The sequence below is a fragment of the Talpa occidentalis genome, unplaced genomic scaffold, assembly GCF_014898055.3.
Source record: "Talpa occidentalis isolate TD23 unplaced genomic scaffold, MPIMG_talOcc4v2.1 talOcc4.7, whole genome shotgun sequence".
Lineage (NCBI taxonomy): Eukaryota > Metazoa > Chordata > Mammalia > Eulipotyphla > Talpidae > Talpa > Talpa occidentalis.
In genome coordinates, this window is record NW_023605083.1 from 82,694,601 (window position 1) to 82,721,392 (window position 26,792).

The following is a 26,792-nucleotide window of genomic DNA, read 5'->3' on the forward strand; positions in this document are numbered from 1 at the left end:
TGGTATCTGGGACCAAGCTGGTAGCAGCTGAGATAAGGAGGAGGGATCGGATTCTCTATATATTTTAAAGGTAGAACTAACAAAATCTGCTAGTGGAATATATGTGGAGTGTAAGTGAAAGCGTGGCATAAAGGGTGATTCTAGGAATTTTGACCTGAGCAACTGGAAGGGATGGGAGTATTTTTAGCTGGGAAGGTAAAGAGATCAAGCTAGTCAGGTGGAGCAATGAGGTCAGTTTTGGACAACTCCTTAGAGGTTAGGAGGAAACTATAGACCAGGAGACTGTGGTCTTCTCAAAGCCAAGGGAAGAAAGTGTTCCAGGGAGAAGAGTGTGTGGGATGAACTCTGCCAGAGGCTGCAGATGGGTCTGCTGAGGTGGGGACTGAGAACTGAGCATTGGATTTAGCAACATGAAAGACACTGGTGACCTTGACAAGTTCTCAGGATCTGCACCAATTATGGAAATTTAGATTCTCAGATGTGGCAGATGCTGGAAGGAAAAGCAAGTTCTTGACTCCAGCTTTTGTAGCTGTCTTGAGAATCACAGCAGCAGGTCACACCTGCTACACCGTTGATAGTGTGACCAGAAGGTGTCTCAGCTATATGATATCAGCTCCATTTGTTTAAGGGAACTGTTCGGAGTTCAAAAGTAGGATTCGAAGTACTCCAGGGCATGCTGAGACCCACCAACCAACAAAGCAAAGAAGCTCAGAAGCAAAGCAAAACAGTATCGGAGAGGTGGCAGCAGTGGTTTTATGAAAATGTCAGAGATCTAATCTCTGCCACCTCCACAATGAACTGACAAGAATAATCATCTAAGTTCCTTTGGGGAATCTTGCATGATACCACTACACCAGCGGCGCTGTTGCATCTAAGTTCCTTTGGGCAGGGATGTTCCACTTCATAGCTGTACCCCATGCTTGGCACAGTGTAGATACTTAATAAATATTTGCTTGTTGAGTGGCTGGTTGCTATGCATCTTGCTATCTCATTTAATATTCATAATACCCTGTTATATAATAGGTGCCATAAGGAGACATACTGATAAGACAATTCAAACACATGATCGGAGGAAGTTGTGACTAAGATGGCTAACGCGAGAGAGTAGTAGAACAAGAGATTATTGGGTGATGGTAGCAGGTGCCAAGTGTTGTGTGCCTTGCGTTTGCCAGGTGGTTTACATGTGTTTGTGATTCCACCACAAGGTGAGTAATATACTCCCCTCCCCCCCCCCATTTTACACATCAGGAAAGCGAGGCTGAAAGAGCCAAAATAACTTGTTCCAGACTGATGGACTGAACTCTGAAGATACATCAGAACACCCACAGGGAAAAAAAAATAGAGTTGAAATAGAAAACAGACTATCACATAGGAAGACAAAAGGAAATGAAAAGCCCTCCACTGATGTAATTGCTGTGGCTAAACCAGATAGATTGAGTGTGAACCCCAGATTCACCGATTCCTCATTGTAAAGCTCTGGGCAAGTCATTTCATTTGGGGGAATTTCAATTTTCTCCTCCATAAAATGAGATAATATAATCACCTTGAAGATGTGTACTAAATAAAATGAGCTGACTCACATAATTATAAAGCCATTTCTCCCCTTTCTTAACCTGTCAGTCAAGACGGGGGCGGGGGAGGGGGAGACAAAGAATTATGCAATTGATATTATGTCTCTGCTTTATTTCGGTGGCTCTCAAAGTTGTGTCTTCTCCTGGCAGTGTTAACTCGTGGGACCTTGGTAGGAATGCAGATTCTTGGGCCCCCACCAGACCTACCTCATGGGGAACCTCTGGCGCTGGAGCTCAACTCCCTGTTTCCAGGAGCCCTCCAGGTGCACTCAGATCTCGCGCCCTCTGCTCTCCTTCACCATCCTCCCGGGCGGCCATGGAGCAGTAGAGGAAACGCCAATAGGCAGGTAGCTTGGTAGGATCACAAAGTTATCCACTGGAGACACCTTTTTCTTTTTTTTTTAAAGATTTATTTATTTATTTTATACAAGCACTGGGTATGGTCAGAAGCACTGGAGGGTGAAAGAATCTACCAGAGTCAGAGTGGAGAGCAGAGCAGGCAGACTGACAAAGTACACTGCTGAGGGGAGCAGTGGGCGCTGCAGGAGAGGTCTGCTGCACCATGTGGGACCCTCGCCTGCGGCCAGGGATCAATCCGGCACTGCAGAGGCTGCGGGCAGCTTTGCAGCCCAGCGCTCAACCGCTGCGCCACCGGGGAGGCCCTGGAGACACCATTTGAATGTGAATCTCGGGCCCATACGGCGAAGAGTAACTTCATTGATAATCTCTCAAAAATAATGACATGTAATACATATATATAAAAGTAATGTAAATATTTAATAAAAACCATTTTGGAGTCATTTAAATGATTATTCAGGAGATTTTCTTTGTTCTAATTTTCTATTTATAGCTGAGAAGAATTTTCACTGTATTACCTTGTTGGCTTAAAGTAGCTTCAGTGAAGTGATTTATATTATTGTAAGGTGTGGTGGCTGGCCCTAATTACATAAAGGGTAGGGCGATTTTAGAAAGAAGATCAGTGTTTTATTTCTTGTCTATTGTCTCAGGCTAAAGTATTATTTCATTGTCAAATTCTTTTTTTCCCAATCTTAAATTATCTCAAATCCAGCAGTTCTACTCCTAGGTACCCAAGGAATGTAAAAACACGATTTCAAAGGGATATTTGCACTCCTAAGTTCATTGCAGCACTGTTTACAATAGCCAAGTTATGGAAACAACCCATGTGCCCAGTGACAGAGGAGTGGATTAAGTGGAGCATTTATACACAATGGCGCACTTCTCAGATTATAGATAAAATAAGGTGAACTCTTGCCATTTGTGACAGCATGGTTGGAACTGGAAGAGCGTATGCTAAGCAAAGTAAGTCAGAAAGAGAAAGACAAATACTGGATGGTTTCGCTGTGGAACATATAAAAACACAACAACTAAAGAATGGACAAAATCAAATGAAACCCTAGAAATCTGAACAAACTGAGGCTACTTGAGGGGGAGGGTAAGATGGAACCCTGTAGACTTTGGTTGAGGACTATGGGTATTTTGGCGGTAGGTGTGGTGTGTTAACAAACATCTGAAGAGGCATGACTCTATATCCCTAAATCATATACCGTGTTGTAAACCAATGTTACCTCAATAAAAAAATACCAAAAAATGATCTCAGGGTAACCTTCTTGTAACCTCATAGATAAGATAGTAGGATAAATTGAATGTAAGTATTTTAACATTGTATAGATCTAATCTTAAAAATTTCTCCCTGCATATTGATAAAATGTTTGTGATGTAGTTCTAGTATAGAATTTTATATTGAAAGGGAAAAAAATAGAGTTGAAAGCAGTATGCTATTAAAAAATATATAGTATAACAAAATGAGAGTCCCATCTCTGAAATTTTATTAAAAATGTTGAACATTTTTCAATTTGCTTCTGCTTGTGCCTTGTTTATTGTCTGTTGCCTTAATGATTTGGAAAGGTAGTAAAAACATGACGTAGGAAAAAATATCATCTGGAGCTTTTAAAAATTATAAATACCAGCCCTCCAGCTACAGATTCTGGATGAATTGGTCTTATTGGGACCAGACATCAGTTTTAGCCCCTCCTCCTGGTGACTCTAATGTGTAGCCAGGGATAGAAAGAGTTTTTTTTTTTTTTTAAAGCAGGGTTTTTTTTTTTTAAATTTTTAATTTTTTTATTTATTTATACAAGCACTGGGTACAGTCAGAAGCGCGGGAGGGTGAGAGAATTCACCAGAGCCAGAGCGGGGAGCAGAGCAGGCAGAAGGACCGAAGTACATGGCTGAGGGGAGCAGCGGGCGGCAGGAGAGGTCTGCGCGCCATGTGGGACCCTCCTTCTGTGGCTGGGGAGCAGCCGGGGATCGAACCGGCGCCGCAGAGGCTGTGGGCAGCTTCAAAACCCAGCGCTCAACCGCTGCGCCACCAGGGAGGCCCGATAGAAAGAGTTTTAAGTAAGTGGATTAGCAAGCAGCCCCCAAACCTAGGGTCTACTACCATAGTATCTTGTGTGAGATCAAATGTATTATACTACAATTATTCTAAAGCTGTGTCCACTGATAAGAGGCACTCCCTAGTTGCTGAGAGATCATGTAGCTCAGATTGTGAGCTCAGAGATGTTTAGAAACCACTGATCTATTTTCTGTCCCTCTATTTTTGTTTTCTCCAGAGTGTCAGATAAATAGAATCATGTAGAATGTACCTTTTTGAATCAGGCTTCTTTCACTTAGCCTAAGACGCTTGGTTTTCATTCAGTGTTGTATCAGCAGTCCTTTTAATTGCAAACTAGTAGTTCATTGAATGGATATGCCACAGTTGTCTACAAGTTCCTTAATTAAGGAACATTGGGTTGTTTCCAGTTTTTAGCAATTACAAATAACTGTTATAAACAGACATAAATTTGCATTTCTCTAAGAGTAAGGTTTCTGGGTCATATGGTAGATGTGTATTAACTATAAGAAATAGGGCCTCCCCTGGTGGCGCAGCGGTTGAGCGCTGGACTGAGAAGCTGCCCGCAGCCTCTGCAGCGCCGGTTCGATCCCCGGCCACTGAGTGAGGGTCCCACATGGCACGACAGACCTCTCCTGCCGCTCCCGCTGCTCCCCTTAGCAGTGTACTTCGGTCCTTCTGCCTGTTCTGTTCCCCGCTCTGGCTCTGGTGAATTCTCTCACCCTCCCAAGCACTGTACCCAGTGCTTGTATACATAAAACAAAAATAAATAAATTAAAAAAAAAAAAACAACCAAAGTGCTTTTTAAAGTCCCTCTACCATTTTTGCATTTCCAGCAAGGTATAGGAGTTCCTGTTATTCTGCATCTTAATTAGCATTTGAAATTGTCAATATGTTTTATTTTAGGCATTCTAAATGATGTTTAATGGTATATTATTATGTATTTTTCATTTGTTACTGTGATGCTCAGCATTTTTTCATGTGCTTGTTCACTTATCTTTCCATCCATATACCTTTGGTGAAGCATCTGTGCAAGTCTTTTGCCCTTTTAAAATTGTATTTTTTGCTTTCTTTACCTCTTTACCTTAAGCCACTGAAGGTTACTTCCACCTCTTTAACCTCCAATGTAAGTGGAACAAAATAAACACTCAATAACACATACTTGCATGTTGAAAACACTCTTGCATGTGGCTGACAGGGATGTCAGTCCAACTTCTAAACTGAATAATTTTACCATATGTAGGGTAAAGAAAATGTCAGGCTTTTCTGCCCTTCCGCCATCAGGATAGATGATGGATCCTTGTCCTGAATGCATGCCTGATGGCGGGCACCTGGAATAGGGTGTGGGCATAGGTAGATGGGATTCAGCTGAGTTAAGACTGTGCTTTTAAGGGCGGCGTCACGGGGGGACGCCAGCAGCACCAGCACCAGCAGCAGCAGCCGCCGCAGCCGAAGCCGAAGCCGAGAAGCAGCAGAACGAACGCTAGAGAGCCCAGATAGAGTGAGGACTTGCTGGGGGCTGGGAGGCCTGCCAGCCTCCCAGCCCCCCAGCCAGCACCCCTGCCTGCCATATGCCTGGTGAACCCCAAATAAAAAACCTGCAAAACTACTGAGGACTCTGACTCCTCCTTTACCCGATCTGCATGGGATCAGAAAACCTGCCTTGTGCCCTGTCCTGCCCCTTACAATTGGCGTATGTCGGCAAGATCCATGCAGACGGGTATTGGAGCCCTCCGAAGACCTGGAGGGACTAAGGAGAACAGACTTTGCCTGTGACGACGCTGGAGGCACCATGGCGGTATAGAAGATGGATACGTCCACGAGCTACAGGATGAGACCTGGCGTGAAGGAGACGCCCGAAAGGACCAGCCAACGACACCGGAAAGGACCAGCCAACGACACCGGAAAGGACCAGCCAACGACACCGGATAGGACCAGCCAACGACACCGGAAAGGACCAGCCAATGACCCCTGAGGCAGCAGGCCATTGCTGAAGCAGGGAGAGGCCAATGGACTGATAGACTGATGAACTGATGATTTTGGACTGACAATCCTGCCAGAAGGCGGAGGACCTTAGCAGGTTATGTTTATTTTTTGAGAATCTGGGGGTGGCCAGTGGGCCTAGATGGCCAAAAGCAGCCTGTGTATGCCCAATGGCCAGGTGGAGGAGAAAAGCCAACTAAGGTGGCAAAAGCTGGTACTGATGCTAAGTTGAGAAGCCCTAAAGCGGCTGTTAAGCAGCCTGGGTATGCTGAAGCCCTGTGAGTCTCGTAAAATCACCTATGGGTGATGCCCTGCTCATTCTTGAGTGAGGGTGAGGAGCTGAGGAGCCCGTCCTTGTGGGACGGGTGGGGAATGTGGCTTGGGGTGGAGCCCAAGCCAAATGCAAAGTTTGGATCCCCAACCCATGTGCTTGTGCAGTGGGTTGGCTTGAGAGCAGGGGTCTGTGAGTCGCGTGGGTGGCCATGAAGGCCGAGTGTTGGAGCGACTGCAGACAGAAACCCTGAGGGTTGGCGATTACCCCCAACAGAATAAAATTGCCAATCCCAGAGCTAGTGCATCCTGGGGGTGGATGCTGTGTGTGCCTTGTAGCTGAGACTACAGCCAGAGAAGGCCAGGAAGCCTGACGGCTCCTGGTGTGTTATAGCAGATGCCGTGTGTGATTTCCCCTCCCTCGTATGAGCAGTGCCTTCGGCAGCAGATTTGGTGGCTCATCTGCTGGTACCAATAATTGTCTTTTGCACTTGGTTGGTGCCCTGCCTGGACTTATTTGTGTTCTGTTGTATTTTGTTATATTGTATTTTGTTATATTTGATGTATTTGCTTTTGTGGGCCATGGCTGCATTGTTTATTTGCTTAGAAAATTGTATATATATGTATAGACTGTATGGCAGAAAACCCTGAGGGGGTGGACTGTAGGGTAAAGAAAATGTCAGGCTTTTCTGCCCTTCCGCCATCAGGATAGATGATGGATCCTTGTCCTGAATGCATGCCTGATGGCGGGCACCTGGAATAGGGTGTGGGCATAGGTAGATGGGATTCAGCTGAGTTAAGACTGTGCTTTTAAGGGCGGCGTCACGGGGGGACGCCAGCAGCACCAGCACCAGCAGCAGCAGCTGCCGCAGCCGAAGCCGAAGCCGAGAAGCAGCAGAACGAACGCTAGAGAGCCCAGATAGAGTGAGGACTTGCTGGGGGCTGGGAGGCCTGCCAGCCTCCCAGCCCCCCAGCCAGCACCCCTGCCTGCCATATGCCTGGTGAACCCCAAATAAAAAACCTGCAAAACTACTGAGGACTCTGACTCCTCCTTTACCCGATCTGCATGGGATCAGAAAACCTGCCTTGTGCCCTGTCCTGCCCCTTACACCATATCATTCAAAATTATAAATATACCTTTTTATGCAGCTATTCCCTCCTAGGAACTTGTCCTACAGATAAACTTGCCAGTGTATAAAATAACATCTGTACAGAGTTACATACTGCAGTGTCATTTATAAAAAGAGTGGAAACAAACCATTGTAAAAAAGTTGTGATTCCATCATTCAATAAACCAAAACAAATCATAAAAATGTTTTTGATGCATTTTAGGGAAAGAATTTCAACATTTATTAAATTAAAACCAATCAATGTTCAGAACAGAGTTTATAGTTGACTACCATTTATGAGGGAAAAAATGCCAAGGGAAGTAAAAGTACATACAGGTTTTCTGTGCATAAGATAGCTTCAGAGAAGATAGAGGGGGCCTCCCTGGTGGTACGAGGGGTTAAGTCTCAGCACTATGAAGCTAGAAGCAGCCACTGCATCATGAGTTCAATCCCTGGCCAGGAAGCTAACCACATGGCACAGCAGACCTCTCCTGTCTCGCCTGCTGCTCCCCTCAGCAATGTATTTCAAGTAGATCTGTTGGGGGAAAAGGATGTCCGATCTACCTGTTCTGTTTCCCACTGTCTCTGGTGAATCCTCTCACCGCCCTCCCACGCCTCTGGCCTACACCCCAGCTCTTGTATGCATAAATAAATAAATCTTAAAAAAAAACAATAACAAAGAAGATAGGGGAAAAAATTATAATGTTGCTTGCCTCTGGAGAGGGAAATCAGGTGACTGGAGGACTGGGTTAGAGGGAGACTTTTACAGTGTACCTTCTGAATTCTGAACCATGTAAACATCTGTAGGGTAAAGAAAATGTCAGGCTTTTCTGCCCTTCCGCCATCAGGATAGATGATGGATCCTTGTCCTGAATGCATGCCTGATGGCGGGCACCTGGAATAGGGTGTGGGCATAGGTAGATGGATTCACCTGGGCTAAGACTGTGCTTTTAAGGGAGGCGTCACGGGGACGCCAGCAGCAGCAGCAGAAGCCGAAGCAGAAGCAGAAAGAGAAGCCGAGATCACCAGAGACCCCAGATAGAGTGAAGATTTGCTGGGGGCTGGGAGGCCTGCCAGCCTCCTGGCCCCCCAGCACCTCTGCCTGCCATATGCCTGGTGAACCCCAATAAAAGACCTGCGAAAACCACTAAGGACTCTGACTCCTCCTTTACCCGGTCTGCATGGGATCAGAAAACCTGCACTGTGTCCAGTCCTGACCTTTACAACATCTTTCCTGTTCTAATAGAGCTGAATAAATTTACACAATAAGTATTCATAGGTTCAATGAACTGATGAGCCCGAAGTTAATTAAGCAAATGGCTTCCAGCCAATACTCCTCCCGACTATTCAGAGGAAAAAACTGGGGGGTAGGAACATCTTGCTCTGGCCAATTGGTATCATTTTCAAGAAAGAGTCTCCCTCTTTTGTCCTGAATCTAGACTAGCTCCTGGTCACAGGGACACATCATTTTAGGTACTTTCTGGAGCCTGTTTAATTATAATTCTTGCTATAAAGCTGTATCGCTGGTCTCTGAAGTGGCAACTGACCCCCAGAGAGGCAGTCTCCTCTCCATGGGGAATTCTTATTAAAATGTCTGATATTCCATGCCTTCCTATGTAAAAAAATGAACATCAGAACATTCAGTATTTGCAATAATGGGATAAGCAACACCGCCTAAGAAGCCCAGAATATACTGAGCTTCCCAACTGTAGCCGCCCCAAGAGCTGGCCCGTAAATTCTGATTAAATTCCAGAGGAAAGGGCAGTTGACAGCACAGCTATGTGTCTGAGGCCACTGGGTTTCATCACCAGGTTTGATAAGGAGGATGAAAGGGATGAAAAGGAGAGCAACAATGGCTTACCTCCAGAAGGAATTCCCTGATCCTCCAGGTGGGGGGCCCGGAGAGGGGGTGGGGAGAGCTGCTTGAGCCCCAGGTGCTAATGAAGGAAAACAGCTGTGAGCTCTGCCCTGAAGTCCCTCTGGCAGGCCCAACACTTGGTCCAGGCAAGAGGGTCTGGGAAAGAATAAAAAAAAAAAAAAAAAAAAAAACAAATGAGAGAAAATGAGAGGAGCAAGAGAAACGAATAACAGGCAAGGGGTGGGGCTCATCAACTCCAGGACTCTGTGCTTAAGGTGCCCATTTTTATAACAACCCTGTAGAGAAAGCATTACCACGCTACCCCACCTGTCCTACAGACAAGAAACAGGCTCAGAAGAGGGCAGTAACTTGCCCAGGATTTCAGAAATAGTGTTACCGAACGCTGGTCTCAGTTTGCTCGTCCAATAAAAGGAAAGTTTGAGGAGGGGAAAGTAATTTGTGGGCAAATTGAGAAGGGCAGCAGACTCCTGTCTGAAAGACCACCGTCCTGCTTTCTGACAGAGTGCTGGGGTATTTATCCGGAGTTACAAGAGAGTAGTGGCGGGGAGGGCAATAGACAAGGGTCAGCATCTCATCCTGGTGACACAGGAGTTTGGAGATTTGGGGTGGGGCGATTGAGGTTGGTGCCTGTTTGCTGTTGCTGTTGCTGTCACCTGGTGGTCAGCAGTGCTGGTGCTATTTTCTCAGTGTATTCTTTTCCTTGAAATGTAAAAACAAAGTTGTTAAGCCTAGAGGGTAAATAAAGGAGTTTATGGGATGGGGCAATAAGGGAGAGACAAATGTTTCATTACTGTAATAAATATCCAGGTCAGAATTTGAACACGGGGCCCTCTGATGCAGAGATCACTTTCTTGCTTTGGGAACAATTGTAATATAACCAGAAGTACCCATTTTTTAAGTCAGAAATAAACATTTACCTTTAAAAACCTGTGTCACTTTTCTTTTGAATGTTGCTTCTCAACATGCTGTTTGGCATTGGTAAATTATTCTATTACAAAGACAAAGAAGATGAAGCCTACCTCTTTTTCTTGCTTCTTACCTTGGGTTCATCCATATGAACTGAATGGGGGAATCACAAGTCCTTTCATCCATCAGAAAGACAAAGAAGATCTCCCTAGGAACCCAAGAGCAGCCAGAGCTTCTCCCCCTGGACAGGATAAAGCTGTCGTTGGTTACTCCGGTCATTCTAGATGCCAAAATCTTTCCTCAGGGACAAGCTTTGGAATCCAGACCAGCACATTTATCAAGATGGGGCTCCCTATAAAGTGTGGGTTTTGCCTCTTCTTCTTTTTTTTTTATTTTTTATTTTATAGAGGCATGTTTATTTGTTTGTTTGTTTTTTTGTTTTGTTTACACATGCACTGGGTACAGCCAGAAGCACGGGAGGGTGAGAGAATTCACCAGAGCCAGAGCGGGGAGCAGAGCAGGCAGAAGGACCGAAGTACACTGCTGAGGGGAGCAGCGGGCGGCAGGAGAGGTCTGCGCGCCATGTGGGACCCTCCTCCAGTGGCCGGGGAGCAGCCGGGGATCGAACCGGAGTCATAGAGGCCGCAGGCAGGTTCGCAACCCAGCGCTCAACCGCTGCGCCACCGGGGAGTTTTTGCCTCTTCTTGATGGTGTTCAGATGATGGAGCTCAGTGCGTGGGATTCCTGGGCCCCTCTGAGAAGAATTCTTCAGACATTCCCACTGGTCAGCACATGGCAAGTTTACTGAAGAAAGAACAAGGAAAGAGATGCCTGCGGGCAGACGGGCAGTCTTAAGGCACAAGCAGTGTTTTGCCAAGGCAAGGAGTGTTCTTTGATGGAATTATTTTGGAAAGTATCCCTTTGGGGTCAGATTGGGTCAGTCTTCTAAGACTAATAGTCCTCTCTGCCCCACCTCTGGCTGATAATCTTTCTGCCTCACCTTCAATTTCTGGAGACTTCCATAGCCAGGTTTAGCCCAAGATTCACTAATTACCCCTGCCCCTGCCTCTAGTGTCTGTCCTTGTGAGACCTTCTGTACGGACAGGACAGGCCACAGTGCAGGTTTTCTGATCCAGCAGACCGGTAGAGGAGGAGTCAGAGTCCTCAGTGGTTTTTTGCAGGTCTTTTATTTAGATTTACCAGGCATATGGCAGGCAGGGGTGCTGGGGGGCCAGGAGGCTGGCAGTCCTCCCAGCCCTCAGCAAATCCTCACTCTACCTGGGCTCTCTGGCATTCTCTGCTTCTCGTTCTGCTTCTGCTGGCGTCCCCATGACGCCGCCCTTATAAACTCAGTCTCTCAGCCCAGGTGTGCCCACTTCAGGTGCCTGCCATCAGGCATGCATTCAGGACCACAGGGTTCCCTCATCTATCCTAATGGCGGGAGGGCAGAAAAGCCTGATACTTTTTCCTTACCCTACACCTTCCATCCTAAACTTTTCTACTCTAGGATTCCATCATTCTGAAGACAAATCAGGGGAAACAACCATCCATTAGCAGTGTGGACTTAGATTAGACATGAGAACTTTCTGACCACGATGTTGGATCACAAAATGGGTGAGCAAGAGTAGACATGCTTGCGATAATTTGGTCAGCACAGTAGCATTCGTCCATATCATCCAGCCCCAGTGGATTGTGGTTTCTCACCATCTCCTGCAAACACCCTGCACCGTGTCTGACATTCCTCATAGCCCCGCATTTATTTATCTCTCTGTGCCTTCATGCTTGCTACTACCGCCATCTGAAAGGCCTTCCCTCCCCAGCTATCCCAAGTCCATAAAGCACATGACAACTGTGCACTGTGGAGTCCAGGTGTAGGGTAAGGAAAAATGTCAGGCTTTTCTGCCTTCCCGCCATCAGGATAGATGATGGATCCTTGTGGTCCTGAATGCATGCCTGATGGCGGGCACCTGGAGTAGGGTGTGGGCATAGGTAGATGGGATTCACCTGGGCTGAGACTGAGCTTTTAAGGGAGGCGTCACGGGGACGCCAGCAGAAGCCGAAAGAGAAGCTGAGAAAGAAGCAGCAGAAGGAGAGAGAAGAGAGAGAGAGCCCAGATAGAGTGAAGACTTGCTGGGGGCTGGGAGGACTGCCAGCCTCCCAGCCCCCCAGCACCCCTGCCTGCTGTGTACTGGGTAAATCCCAATAAAAGACCTGCAAAAAGCCACTGAGGACTCTGACTCCTCCTTTACCCGGTCTGCTGGGTCATAGAAAACCTGCTCTGTGTCCAGGTCCTGCCCCTACACTGGGACACACAACTCTTTGAACCTGCTTTGTGCTCGCTGGCTCCTCTCCTAGGAAGAGAATGTCGTGAAAGGCCACCAAGCCCTCTGCCGGCTACATTTCCCACATGATACCAAATCATGATGTTGGCACTCAGGAACATGCCAGCTTTATGTTGGTTTGGTGCACATCCAGTTTCCTCAGCATCTCATCACCTCGTATACAGTGAGGTGTTACCATCTACAAAGCGCTTTCACACATTTTTATCTTCTTAACAATTCCATGAAGGCCATAGATGAGGAACCTGAGATTTGGGCAGGGCGAGTGGTTTGCACCAGCTCAGAGAACTAGAAAATAGCAAATTAGCACTAGAGGCCAGCATTCCAGATATGGCCAGAGTTCTTTTCATTAAACTATGCGTGGTCTGAAAACTACCTATCCCTAAACCTACCCCACACACAGACCACTGAGAAGGACACAAAAGCCTTCATTACTCATATTGTTAATTGACAGATGACCAGCCAGTCGATATTATAAAACTGTTAAAATTCAGCCTTTGATCATAACATAGAAATACTTTTACTTGGCCATATCTTGGTCCATTTTTTGTATTCCATTGTCCAAGGACCAGGAGCATCCAGGGCACCTCATTATTACCAGCAGTTCACAGCAAAGGCAGAAGCTAAACCAGCCAGCACCCACCCGCCTCCACCCCCAGGCTCAGGGAATGGTACACATTCTACCATTGAAGCTGAACTGAGAAATCCCAAAGCCACCTGTGGTCGTCACCTAGCTCTCTTGGATTATTCCCAGCCTGTCCTCCTTCAAGCCCAGCTCTGTCAGACTTGAGAACTTGGCTCCAGACCACTCTGCGGAGGTCTGCTTCTGTTCTCTGTTCTCCCCAACAAAGTCTTTCCCGTAAGACTTTGGCTTGGTCTCACTTCCTGGTATTAGAAGACAAAGGTGGATTATAATGGATCTTTATGTAAATTAGTGAATATTTATAAACTGCTTAGGACAATGGCTGGCACATAGCATGTGTTTGCTATTATTATCATCTTTACTCCCATCACTGTGATCTGCTACCTGCTAGTATATACATTTGAAACACATGCAGCCTTCTGAACTGCTTGGTATAAAATCCCAAATCCACAGCCTCACACTGGCTAAGCAATCCTAGTCATCTCCAGCGGTGCTTCTCGTGCTCCCAAAACGCAAAATGTTTCCTGGAAGCCCATGAACATGTCAAGTTCTCTAGACCCTTGCTCTGCTATCCTTTTATCCATTGAAATGCTCTTTGTTTCCTGCCCTCATTATCCCCCACCCCCTAACCCAAACAAAACAAAACCAAAAAGCCAATTCACCAATTATCAACTGGGATCTTACTTCCCCTGGGAGGTCCTCCCTGTGTGCATTCCCCACCCAATCCATGGAGATTAGGCTGGGTCTTCCTGCTGTGCTTCCTATACCACTCTTTGGCGATTATGCTAAATCGGGGGGAGGAGTTACCCCATACCTGTGAGCAATTCTCTGGACACCAGTTTTGTTCTACAAGTCAACTCAATTCTGACATCATCTACCTGGATAGTGTCTGATCCTACAGGTTAAGGGCTCAGTCCTACAAGACTGCCCCTCCTCCTTCAGACTCCAGTCACAAGTCCAGTTGTTACCTGTGCTTCTGCCTAACTGGCTATACATCAGAAGTTAGCAGGATCCCCAACTTGAGTTTGCTAGAGCCACTAGAAGCATGCACAGAATGGCTCACAGAATTCAAAGGGACTTTTTACATACTGCATTGCCAATTTATTGCAAAAGGATATGACTCAGGAACAACCAGATGAAAGAGATGCATAGGGCAACAAATGGGGAAAGGACCCCAAGCATCCATGCCCTCTGTGGGATCATCATTCTCCCCAAATCCCCATGAGTTTGCCAATCTGGAAGCTCTCAGAACCCTCTCCTTTTAGGTTGTTATGGAAGCTTCCTTACATAGCCATGATTGATTAACTCATCGGTCATTGGCAACTGATTCAACTTCCAGCCCTTCTTAGAGCTCTGGGTGGTAGGACTGAAAGTTGCAACCCTCTAATTACTTGGTTGGTTCTCCAGGCACCAGCCTCCATGCTTAGGTACAGTCCAAAAGTTAACTCATTGATATAACAAAACACTGCTGTTGCTCTCATCACTTAGGAAATGCCAAGGGTTTCGGGAGCGCTGAGCCAGGAACTGGAGAATGAAAACCAAATAGCATATGAGAAGTATGACCCAAATAATTATTAGTCACAATGTCACAGCATAGATTTACTTCTTTAGTGTCTGTCTTCCCACTAAACTGTAAGCTTCCTGAACTCATAGGAGTCATACTTGAAGAGTCATTGCTGTAGCCCTTCATAATACCTACCACAATACTCGGAATGAGCATGAGCTCAAAAACATACTGAGCTTGATTCAGGGAATCAAGATGGATCAGAAAATGAGGATGACAAGGATGCCAATGAAAATGATGAAATAGCTTCATATGTGCTATTCTTTCTTTATTATCTTTACCACTCAGAACCAGAACCTAGAATCCAATCAATAATAAAAGGAGGAAACAGATGCTAGAACAACACCTCCTTGTGCAATAGCTTGGATGTCTACTGCTACCCTAAAAAGAGGCATTCATTAAAATGGAAAGAGATAAGGGTCACCCCCCAACAAGCTAGTTGCTCAGCCCTGACTGGCCAACACAGAGGGTGCTGGACTCTGCCCTGGCATCAGATATTCCCTGGCACCATTAGTGATGTCATTTAAGGATGTTTAGTAATGTCTTCATCAACCCAAAAAAGGTGAAATGATCAACAAGGAAAGTAAAGGGAACAGTGCACCACTTTCACACTGGCTGGATTCTGTCTAGTAGGACCTGAGTTTCAATACCCTTCCAGGCAACAAGGACCTAACAAATCCCTCTCTCTGCCCAAAACACTTTATGAGCAATTAATTTCAATGGTGAGCACTGGAGAGCTTGCCCCACAAGATCCATCTGGTCCTAAACAGTCCTACTAGTTTTCATCATTTCAGAGCTATTTTAATGACTATTTATTATTAATGTTCACAGAAGTTCTTTCACACGTGTTTTGGACTGAAGGCTCCTCCAAGAACAGATGACATTTTGTGCTCTCTATGAAAGCAGACCACCTGGCGTCTGACTCTGGGTATTGAGGTTGGGCGACTTATCTGGACACTTGGCTTCTGTAGTGGGTAGGAATGGACACAGTGCAGGCTTTCTATGATCCAGCAGACCGGGTAAAGGAGCAGTCAGAGTCCTAGAGTCCTCAGTAGCTTTTCAGACTTTTATTGGGATTTACCCGGTACACAGCAGGCAGGGGTGCTGGGGGGCCGGGAGGCTGGCAGTCCTCCCAGCCCCAAGCAAATCCCCACTCTATCTGGGCTCTCTCTGGCGTTCATTCTGCTGCTTCTCAGCTTCTCTTTTGGCTTCTACTGGCGTCCCCATGATGCCGCCCTTAAAAAGCCCAGTCTTACCCCAGGTGAATCCCATCTGCCTCTGCCCACACCCTATTCCAGGTGCCCGCCATCAGGCATGCATTCAGGACCTCAAGGATCCATCATCTATCCTGATGGCGGGAAGGCAGAAAAGCCTGACATTTTTCCTTACCCTACAGCGTCCTACAACCACATTTCTACCTTCTGCTTCCCTAATCCAGCACTCTATCCCCAAATTTTCCTCACTCCCTCCACAATTGTTGTGTAAGGGATTTAGTCCCCCATAATCACCATGAAGCCATTCTAAATCTGTCTCATATAAATACTCAGTCCATATAAGCAGTATGATTTTTGCCCAAGAGCAGCTTCAGACCCTTCTTAGCTGCTCCCCCTCCAAGCAGACTGCTACTCTATGCCCCGTCACCCCAGTCAGGGTCAAATGTCAGCAAGCAAATTATTTAGAACCCAGAGGATGCTGAACAAGGCACAAGGATATTCCCTGGCACCATCAGTGATGTCACTTGAGGACTATTGGGAATGCACAGTCGCCACTGCTACAGGAGCCAGCACCTGGCTTAGTAATCCAATTTGATCTGGCAAAACCTGACTGTAGGGTAAGGAAAAATGTCAGGCTATTCTGTGCTCATGCCATCAGGATAGATGATGGATCCTTGTGGTCCTGAATGCATGCCTGATGGCGGGCACCTGGAATAGGGTGTGGGCAGAGGTAGATGGGATTCACCTGGGCTGAGACTGGGCTTTTAAGGGTGGTGTCACGGAGACACCAGCAGAAGCCGAGAGAGAAGCCAAGAACGAGCAGAAGCCAAGAGAATGCCAGAGAGAGCCCAGATAGAGTGAAGACTTGCTGGGGACTGGGAGACCTGCCTGCCTTCTGGCCCCCCAGCATCCCTGCCTGCCGTGTACCTGGTAAATCCCAATAAAAACCTGAAAAGCCACTGAGGACTCTGACTCCTCCTTTACACGGTCTGCTGGATCAGAAAACCTGCACTGTGTTCATTCCTGACCTTACACTGACTGTTCACAGATAGTGTTGATCCTGGCTCCACCATCAATGCCTGAGAGAGCCTGGGATAGTCTTCACTTCTTTGAGAAGGAAACAACAGTCCTTCCTCACATAGTTGCTGTCAGAATTCAAGATAACATATACCAGGTTCCTAGCTCCCAACCAAGTGTAGATAGTGTAAGTATGGAGTGTTTGCAGTGTTCTAGAGATGGTAGAACTCCATCTCTACTGATAAACACAAGTCAAGAAAGACTTTGTAAAGGAGTCTTGAACGAGAAGTGAGGTGTGTGGCAGATGGACTAAGGGGGTGAGCACAGTAGGCAGGAGAGCAAAACAGCTAGGACTAGAGGCTGAAGCATTGGGCCTGTGAGAGCAGGTGACATGATTTAGCTGGAGCAGATTGGGAGAAAGGAGCCTTGGGATTGGTGGCTGATCCGGGATGAAGCTGGATAGAAACCGCCTTGCAGGGCCATCATGAAGCTGTAATGGTTTGGCCTATAAAGTAGCCAAATGATTCTAATAGCAGCTAGATAGTGAAAAATTAAATATCATGTATTCAAACCCCACAATTTAAGAGTCCCTGAGCTGATGGAGACCTCTGCACCACCTGAGAAGAGGTTTCCTCATCAGAGAAGATGGCAGCCCTAAGAGGAACAAAAGAGAAACTGATTTAGGAGAGCTGAGTCCTCTGGATTCTCTTGCATCGGTACACTAATAACACGGTGAAATTCAGTTCCTATCTCATCCTAGAGGCTTGGCTGATAAGTCAGGTCTCAAAGACAAGTCACCAGTCCTAAAAAATGACCTTGCAGATGCTCACTATTCAACCTTTATTGTGCTCTCACCAAGCACAGGCCATTGCTTTTGGCCTTGGGACACTGTAGGGTAAGGAAAAATGTCAGGCTTTTCTGCCCTCCCGCCATCAGGATAGATGATGGATCCTTGTCCTGAATGCATGCCTGATGGTGGGCACCTGGAATAGGGTGTGGGCAGAGGTAGATGGATTCACCTGGGCTAAGACTGTGCTTTTAAGGGCAGCGTCATGGGGACGCCAGCAGCAGCAGAAGCCGAAAAGAAGCCGAGAGAGAAGCAAAGAAGCAGAAGCAGAGAACGCCAGAAAGCCCAGAGACAGTGCGGATTTGCTGGGGGCTGGGAGGACTGCCAGCCTCCTGGCCCCCCAGCACCCCTGCCTGCCGTGTACCGGGTAAATCCCAATGAAAACCACTGAGGACTCTGACTCCTCCTTCACCCGGTCTGCTGGATCAGAAAACCTGCACTGTGTTCATTCCTGTCCTTAAAGACACAAAGATAAACAGTACAGTCAGGAGAGCACGGGGCCTTTGGTGGGCCAGGCCAGCCTCAGCACCCAGCCCAGACTGGTGTCCACAGTGAGTGCTCAGAGACCAACTGAGGCAGGGCCCTCAAAAACCAAGATGGTTTCCTCTTGGAGGAGGGGAGGAACTTGGCTCCCAGCCTCCCTTTCCTCCTTTCTACCCTCCTGATGCCTGAAGGGTTCCCCTCTGTCAATCTTTTCTTTAACTGACCTGTTCCAGGGTGGCTCTTTTGTTGTTGTTGTTGTTGTTGTTGTTTTAAAAAGGCCTTTTTTTGCATTGAGGAAAATTTGACAAATTTAGAAAAACAGAAGGAAAAATCACCCAGAACTTCACTACCACTGTTCACATTTTGATGGTTCTCTCTAGTTTTATTTTCTTCTACATAGGCAAGTTTGATTAATGGTTTATTGGTTATATGTGAACAATGCGCATGGAATTTTATGTACTACTTTTTTCAGGAGCATCATATCACAAGCATTTTTATTTTCATTAAAATTTCTTTATAATAATGATCCTTTTAAAGAGACTCATGACACTGACCTTGAGTCCACTTGGTCACGCTCCTCATTGCTCTAAGCTGAGTGAAGTCCAGCAGGGGTCACAGACTTAGAGTCAGGTGGATTCAGGTCCTTATCAAATCCCATCCTGACACTTACTTCGTGATTTGGGACAAGTTACCTAATGTTTCCAAGCCTCAGATTTGTCGTCCATAAAATGGAGATAATCATAACCACTTGGCATGGTTTTTGAGAAGGGGAGCTAACACATTTAAAGCACTAAACACAGCAGGTTAGAGTCTAGAAATGAGTGGTGCTCAACCTTCAACTGGAAGATCCCAGAGCTTGAACCAACATCTGAGCAACTACATGGAGAGCCTGTCATGGCACAGACAGGCACACACAGGCACTTTTGCAGAAAGGGCCCTGAAAATGACCAACAGTACCAGCCCCTCTCTCCCCCCTCAGCAACTTTTCCGGGGGTGGTGGTATAGCAGGGAGAACACAGGTTTTGGGACTAGACAGCCTGGGTTGGAATCTCACATCTACCACTGTGTGACTCTGGGCAACTCATCAAAGCTCCATGAGCCTTGTTTTTCTCATCAGTGGGAATCATGAAACAGGTCTTGGTGTAGATTCAGCCAAATGAACTATTACATGAAAATCAGTGTGAACATAATAAAGGTGCTTAATGAATCTTCCCTCCACATCTCCCCCAGAATTTTTCTGGTTTTTTGGTGATGAGATCATGAACTTACAGACAGAGCACAGAGCTGCTCTTCTGGATTTGCCACACACACCCATTTCAAGCCTCTCTGAGCCTCAGTTTCCCTCATCATTATACATTGGAGACAATAATCCCACTGCTTCCTTCATGCTGGGATGAGCAGTTAACAACCAGAAAGAAGGAAAATGTGGTTGGAATGGAACCACTGGGAAGTCCTGGACAATTTCTTCTCCTCCTCCAGGTCAGGCCCCCCAGTCAATGCTGGGCAGATAAGAGGATTCAGCCAATGATGGATTCCAAGGAGGGACCTCCAGAATCACATACCAGGGTCTCCGTCCCAATTCATTTCCTCAGTTTTCAAGAATAGTTTTATAAGAAATAAATCTTTTAAAGGGATTTTTCCTGAGAGGACAGTGCCCGAGGCTCTGTATCAGTAAGTGTTTGGTAATGAGAAACCAATCCAGGCATTTCAAGAAGGGGCTCACTCAAGGAAATTAAGTTCTAGAAACCCATTGGAAGGCAGAAGAATAAAGGGTCAGGGAGGTTAGCACTAGCTTTCAGAGTGCAGGAAGCTGCTCCTGCTGAGCAGAATAGGGGCTGCAGGAAAGCAGTGCCTCTTCTCATTACATGCAAACACTCCTTTCATCAAGAGGTAGAGACTATTTCATTTTCCTTAAATCTGGACTAGCACTGTGACTTGTGTTGACCAATAGAATGAGGCAAAAGAGTCAGTCACTCTCACCCTAACCTAAAGAGGGCATGAAAAGGGGAAATGAGATTTTAAGGGAAGCAAAGAACATCTTCATAGAAGAGGTAATGCCTAAGATAGAGAAAATAGTGTTTTTCAGGTCAGTAATTCCAGACAGGAGCAATATGAGCAAATATACATGGAACAAACAGGTTGGGCACAGGGAGAGTAAGGAATCTACTTACAAGCAATGTGGGTGCCAGGAAGCATCAAGGGCAGGGCAGGAGGGAGGCCAGCAATGGGGGTAAAAAAAACCCACATCAGTTTGGGAATGGGAGGCTGCTTTGAGCCAGTGGTTGAAATTCACAGACATAGGGGCTTAGTCAACTTCAAGGTTACGAGCCCCCAGTTTCAGAGATCTAAAGAAAATGAGGTACCTCCCCGGATGTTGGTGGGAAGATTCCCTCTCTCCAGAGATGTCCGTGTCTCCTCAGGATTGGTCATAGCCTATAGGGGTTGGTAAGTGGGAGTAGAGATAGTCTGGTATTTTGGAACAACTTGGCCCTGTTTTCAGCTATCCAAGTGCCTGTTCATGAGCACATACCTCTTTTCTAACCTCACTGCTATCTAAATAGAGTCCTAGCACTTCTCAGAGTATCATTTATGGAAATAAAGTTATAGTGGAATGATACCAAAAGGGGAAATGAATCTTATTTCTTGTTATCCATGGACTAGGCAGCAACTCAAATCTGCACAACAACCCATACCCTGTTTACTGTGTCTTCCTCTCCCACCCCCAACATCTTTTGTCTTTAGCTGTTACTTCAAGGAAGTGGCTTAGGCCATTTAGTGAGTTGCTCGGTTTTTCTGAATCTCACCTATCTATACAGAAAGTACATGTTATTAAACTTTTTCTCCTGTTAATCTGTCTTTTATTATACACAAGACACAAGAGGTCTCAGCCACAAATTCAGAAGGGTAGAAGGAAAACTATTTTTTGTTCCATACAAAGGTTTGTCTATTCTACCAGATAGCAAGTTATAGAGGCAAGAACCATGGTCTCCATTCATTAAGCAAATGCTGTGACATTCCTACTGTGTGCCAGGCACTGTGCTGGGAAGTGGTAGGGCAAGAGTAGTAAATGAGACCAGGACCAGGTAGCACTAATTCATCTTCGTGTCCCCATCACCTGCTCAACCCAAGCACATAGTAGGTAACTGGTGAGTATTGTTTCCCCTTCCCTTACAAGCTCTTTAAAAGAAAGAGTCAAAGTTGGTCCACTCAGAAGCAACTTTTCCTTTCTTCAGAGAGGCTCAAAAGTGATTAAGCAGTGCATTACCAGAAGCCTTTAACTTGTTCCAACCCCATTACCTTTTATATTAATTGTTGAAACCTTGTGACTTTTGGGGGTCATCATATACCCTCTTCATAGCAGTGCTCTTAACCTCTTAAGGTAACTTCTTATCTTTTCCTTGAACTATAACTATTCCTCCCTTGTTAGAGGTTAGTCCCTCACATCAAACCTGCCAAGTTTCACCTAAAACAAAGGTGGTTTGTTCCGTTCATTCTAGTTGCCAGTGTTAATCTCCAGCCCATAGAAAAGCTAGGGAAGGAGGATGGGAAAAAAGAGCTCATTTAGAAAGTTGGGAGGAAGTTTGGATATCAACACTTGATAACCTCTGCTTTGGGGGAAATCCTCTCTCTATCTCAAGACAAACTTCCTGGAGAAAATCTATAGGAGGCACCTATGCTGATCAATCATGCAGGAGGGCAAGTATTCCTACCTCCAAATCAGCGCCTGAGTTCCAAGGATAAGAGAAGCCTCCCACACATATACACCCTCCAGTACTTAGCCAAGAAATAAGCCTCCCCTGTGACTAGAAACTGTGGGGGAGGGGAAATTCCCTTTCCTCTCTTGGTTCTTCTCAGCTGCTTGAATAATCAAATAAACATCAGATAGATTCACAAGAGAAAAATAAAAGCAATTTAATTACATAAGTCTGGGAATCCACACAAAGAATCTGAAGATAATTAGGCAAAATAGGTGTATACATGTCATTCTGGACTAAAGAGAAACGGAAGGAAGGCAATTCACAGGGAGATGAAAAAAAAAATAACATGTTGCTGGGCCATGCAGAAGACAATGACAGGAATTTTTGTTTTTAAAGATTTATTTTTATTGTGTAGAAGAACTAGGGTGTAGGCCAGAGGTATGGGGTGGGGGTGAGTGGATTCACCAGAGTCAGAATGGAAGCAGAACAGGCAGATCTACTGAAATACAGTGCTGAGGGGAGCAGCCTTAAGACTGGAGAGGTCTGCTGCGCCATGTGGGTCAGCTCCCTGGCTGGGGATTGAACTCCCGATCCATAACAGTGATAGTGCTAAGACTTAAACCCTAAGCCACCAGGGAGGCCCAATGACAGGTATTTTAACAAACAAATTTTGCTAAATTCCTTCCTATCTGCTACACCTACTTTACAGTAGCTGAGTAATCTTTGGAGATAGCTTCTTTCCCGGGACAGGTGAATTCATTAGGCATTTTAAAAGGGAGATCATGAGCTCTCCCCATATTTTGGGTCCTAAAAGCTGAAGCTTAAGACAATCCACATTGTCCACTTAATATGCCACATTTCAAGTGGCCTATTTTGGGGTCAGCTATTCTGCTCCCCATCAAAGGCAGTAAAACCCCCAACAAGAGAGATATTGATTTGCTTGGTATTATCACTCCTTCATTCAACAAACATGTATAGCTCACCACCTGGGTAACAGGCACATAGCTGGCCCTAAAGATTCGACAAGGACTAGCGCGTGGCCCCTGCTTTTCAAAAGCCCTCTCAAGGGGACAATTTGCTTAAAGAAAGGATGACAAAACCATCGCTTGGGTCCATGATATCTCACCCACACTGAACAGCATGGGAGTTCCTGAGCAAGGAGTGCTGCTCGTGTCTGTGCTTAAGCCCCTTTCTGCCAGGAAAGCCCCTCTGTCCACCCCCACCTCCAAGCTGGCCAGGACTACCCACAGCCCTTCTCTGACAGCAGGTTTCCCATCTTCAACACATTCCAACCGGAGGAAGGGGAAAACCTGGGCAAGTGGCAGTACTCAAGACTAAAGTGGCCCAGGAGTCATTCTCCAGCCGTGCCACGATCTCTGGAGGAGGCCTGGGGTCTCCAACAGCCACTGCCTTTCATTGTACAGACAGACCTGAAAGCTTCATTATGCAAATACCAGTGAGGCAAAGTGAGTGAAGATACACGAGCCAAGGTGTAGACTGTAAATCTCAGGTGCTTTCTGCTGGCATTGTGCTTGTAACCTGGACACTAGGTGAGGAGAGACCTCACTAAAGAGAAGGGTCATGCCCGGGTGAACCTGAGACCAGCGAGATGCGAGATGCAGGTCACGGCTGCCTGCCTGTCAGTTTGGATTGCCTTGATCTTCCATCGTGTGATTATGCACCCTGCTGGTTAAGGACCCAGTCCCAAATTGAGTTCCAGGGCAAGTAAGGGTTAATGAGGCAGCTTCAGGGTCAGTACAGGCAGGGACTTCAGAAGAGTTAAAGAGGCTTCTGAAGTAAGGGCAGAGAAATTCAGGAGAGCTAATCAGGGCAGTAAATTTTAAGACTAAAATTTATGGTTAATTGGGATAGTAAATTTTAACAGACCTTGGACAGGGGAGGTAAAAATAGAAACTGTAGGGGCCTCCCTGGTTGCCCAGGGGTAAAAGTCTCAGCACTAACAAGCTATCTGCAGCCACTGCAGCATGAGTTCTATCCCCGTCCAGGGAGCTAACCCACCTGGCACAGCAGCCCTCTCCTGGCTTGCCCGCTGCTCCCCTCAGCAGTGTATTTCAGTGGATCCACCTGTTCTGCTCCCCAATCTGTCTGGTGAAACCTCACCCCTGCCCCCGCACCTCTGGCCTACACCCCAGTTCTTGTATGCATATATAAATAAAAAATCTTTAAAAAGAGAGGGAAACTCTAAGGTAAGAGCTGGGAAAAGGGCACATCTGTTCGGAGCAGTACAGAGACTAGGAGAAGGCAATCACAAAATAGGATGGTGAGATTTTGGAATAGAGGATAAAAGGTTTAAATCTCCCTCAGACAAGGGCCCATATTTGAGTCTTTTGGCCCTCCTTGGCATTGCTGCCTTGGAGTTTTTGCTTGTGTTCTTTTTCCTCTAAATTTCCTTTCTTGAATAGTTTGCTTCTCTCTGCTTACTTATCTAAAAAGTCTGTGAATTCCTTTTCACGACTTCGTGCAACAAGAACCTATGGTGGTTCAAGGGCTAAATTAACAGCACACACACCAGCTTCAAAATCACACCACCACAGTGTGATAGGGCTGGGATCTAAACTTGGATCCACCTGGCTCTGGAGTTCATACTACCTGATTCGGTCAGCAAGCCTTCATCTCCTGATTCTCGGGGGCTACTCTGTAAACTTCAGCTGTGTGCATTTAAAAGCCAAGACCCCAGCTGATTTAAGACCCACCCACCCGCATGTTCATGCAGGGCTGTGGAAGTCTGAGAAAAAGAGCACAAGAAGGCTGCTGAGGAAGGCAGAGCTCCAGGGCTCCCTCTGGAGGTGGCGGCCTCTCTGCCTCTCTCCTTCACTCCCTGCAGGGGCAACTCAAGGGAAAAGTATCCTCACCCTTCCAAACCCTGGCCAGTCTTCACTCATACCTCTCCTGCTGGTGAAAGGCCTGGGATGCAACCACCACACCCCCCTCCCCCCCCCGTGATGCAGGAGAGGGCCCTGACTTCAGAGGGCTAAAACCAAGCATGGGGGAGGAAGGTAGGTTCAGCTGTGGGACTGGCCTGAAACCCCTCAGCTGCCCCCACCCTTGTGGGGGCAGAGAAGTCTGGCAGAGAGGGCAGCCCTCCCAGGCTAAGTCCTCAACACCTAGTGTGACAGCGCACAGTGGAGAACACCCATGTGGAGAAGGAACGAGCAGGTGTTCAACAAGACACCAGGGCGCCCACAAATCGATGTGCTTCGTTACCGGCCCGTCGAGTGGGTGCCTGCAGACATGTCTGCATCACTTCAAGTTGTGTAAGCACAAGAACACAAACACGCTAGCTCTTCCTTCCCGCTGAGAGTCCTTGGGGAGCTTAAGGACCAGCGTGGCCTCCCTCTGCATCCTCCTGCTGCTCCTGCTCTGGCCAGTTCCCTCTGGACCTTCCCCACCACTCCCTTTCCTTCCTCTCTTCCTCCCTCCCCTCCCCCCTTTTCTCCCCCTCCTTCTCTGTTGCTCTCTTTTTCTTTCCAATCCTGGTAGATTTACTAGCTTTGTGACCTTGAAAAGGGGCTCGAGCTCTGAATTTCCATCTCTTTCTGCAAAGCAGAGCTCCCGACCAGTGCAGCCAGCCACAGGCAGGTAGCCGGCTCTGGGGCCCGGTTCCACGTGAAGCATTTGACAAGCATTAGAGCTCATGACTCCTCACCACGTCAGGAGGGCAGAGGTGAGGTAAGTAACCCAAGAGCAACTTGTATGGAATTGGGTGTGATTCAAGTCTCTTTCTCCACCGGCTTCAGTCTCTCCATCACCTTCCTTCTTGCCTTCCGATTGGCAGCAAAGCAGGAAGGGCCAGTCCAGACCCAACAGGGCGGTATCTACTATAGCTCCTTCAGCGTCCTTCTGTATTTTACGCAAGGCACATCCACCACTCAGGAACACGGTAAAGGCAAGGGCCAGGGCTCTGCTTCCCTAGGCAGGATGGTGCCCAATTGCTTGGCGGACTGCTGGGCTTGGCGTAGCTCTGAGGGCTTGATGGTGACAGGCAGGGACAGGACAAGCCCCACACAAACAACTGACATTGGAAATGGAGGGGGCTAGAGAGAGCCAGGCAGAGCAATGGGGGGCAGAGGTAGGTACACCTCCTCAGAGGGACCTTTACTAGCACCACCACGCACCAAGTCCCAGGCTAGGTTCTTCAACTTCATCTTACTTAATCCTCACAGAGGAAGGTGGACTCCAGGGAACATGCTTGAAAAGGTGCTGAGCTGAGATTCAAACCCAGATCTGCCTGGCTCCAAAACCCATGCCTGCTCGCCTCCACACAGGCTGCCGTCCAAGGTGCTGCCTGCTGCAGGCTCAGAGAAGGACGCCCAAAATAAATCATGTTCAGAGTAATGTAAAAGCACATTCCCCAACCTTACATCATAACCGGCTGGGAGGGCAAACACAGGATGCTGGGGTCACAGACAAGGTAAGAGGAGCTGTCTGAGCTTCTCCCTCACCTGCCTTTCTGCCTTGGCCTGCAGGGCCAATGGATGATCCCAAACTGCTGCTGCTGGTTAGTTCCAGAAGAGAGGCCTGTCAACTTCAGTGTCTTAGACAGCTTCATTCTCCTGGCCATGGGGGCTCAGTTTTGTTTTTTATACTGCAAGACAGAGAGATCATTAGAAGATGGTGAGGAAATGAATGGGGGAGGGAGGACCCAGGAAAGCCTGAGAGCCGGGTCAGCGAGGCTGCAGGAGCCTCCTAAGGGGCTCCCTGGGGTTTGAGGGTGAGGTGACCCAGCCAGCAGCCTTGTAGGTGGTGCGATCTCTGGCTGGTGCCTCAACTCCCTTTCTTCTTTAGTGGAAAGAGAAGCTGATAGGGTCAGAGGAAAGAGGAGGTCAGAAGAAAGA

At 46.9% G+C, this 26,792-nt stretch overlaps 1 protein-coding gene across 5 annotated transcripts in view; it reads right to left on the minus strand.

Moving 5' to 3' along the window:
• Positions 1-9,368: 9,368 nt before the first annotated feature.
• Positions 9,369-26,792, minus strand: part of LYRM9 (LYR motif containing 9) — a 32,241-nt gene continuing 14,817 nt past the window's right edge. For 4 of the 5 annotated variants that reach the window (XM_037493501.2, XM_037493502.2, XM_054688549.1 and 1 more), the window contains exon 4: positions 16,054-26,542. In XM_037493501.2, coding sequence (XP_037349398.1) covers positions 26,525-26,542 — 18 coding nt within the window. In that variant the 3' untranslated portion in view covers positions 16,054-26,524. Of the gene's footprint in view, positions 10,373-10,759; positions 10,936-16,053; positions 26,543-26,792 lie in introns of those variants that run through there. The other variant, XR_008549415.1, reaches the window with a different exon arrangement.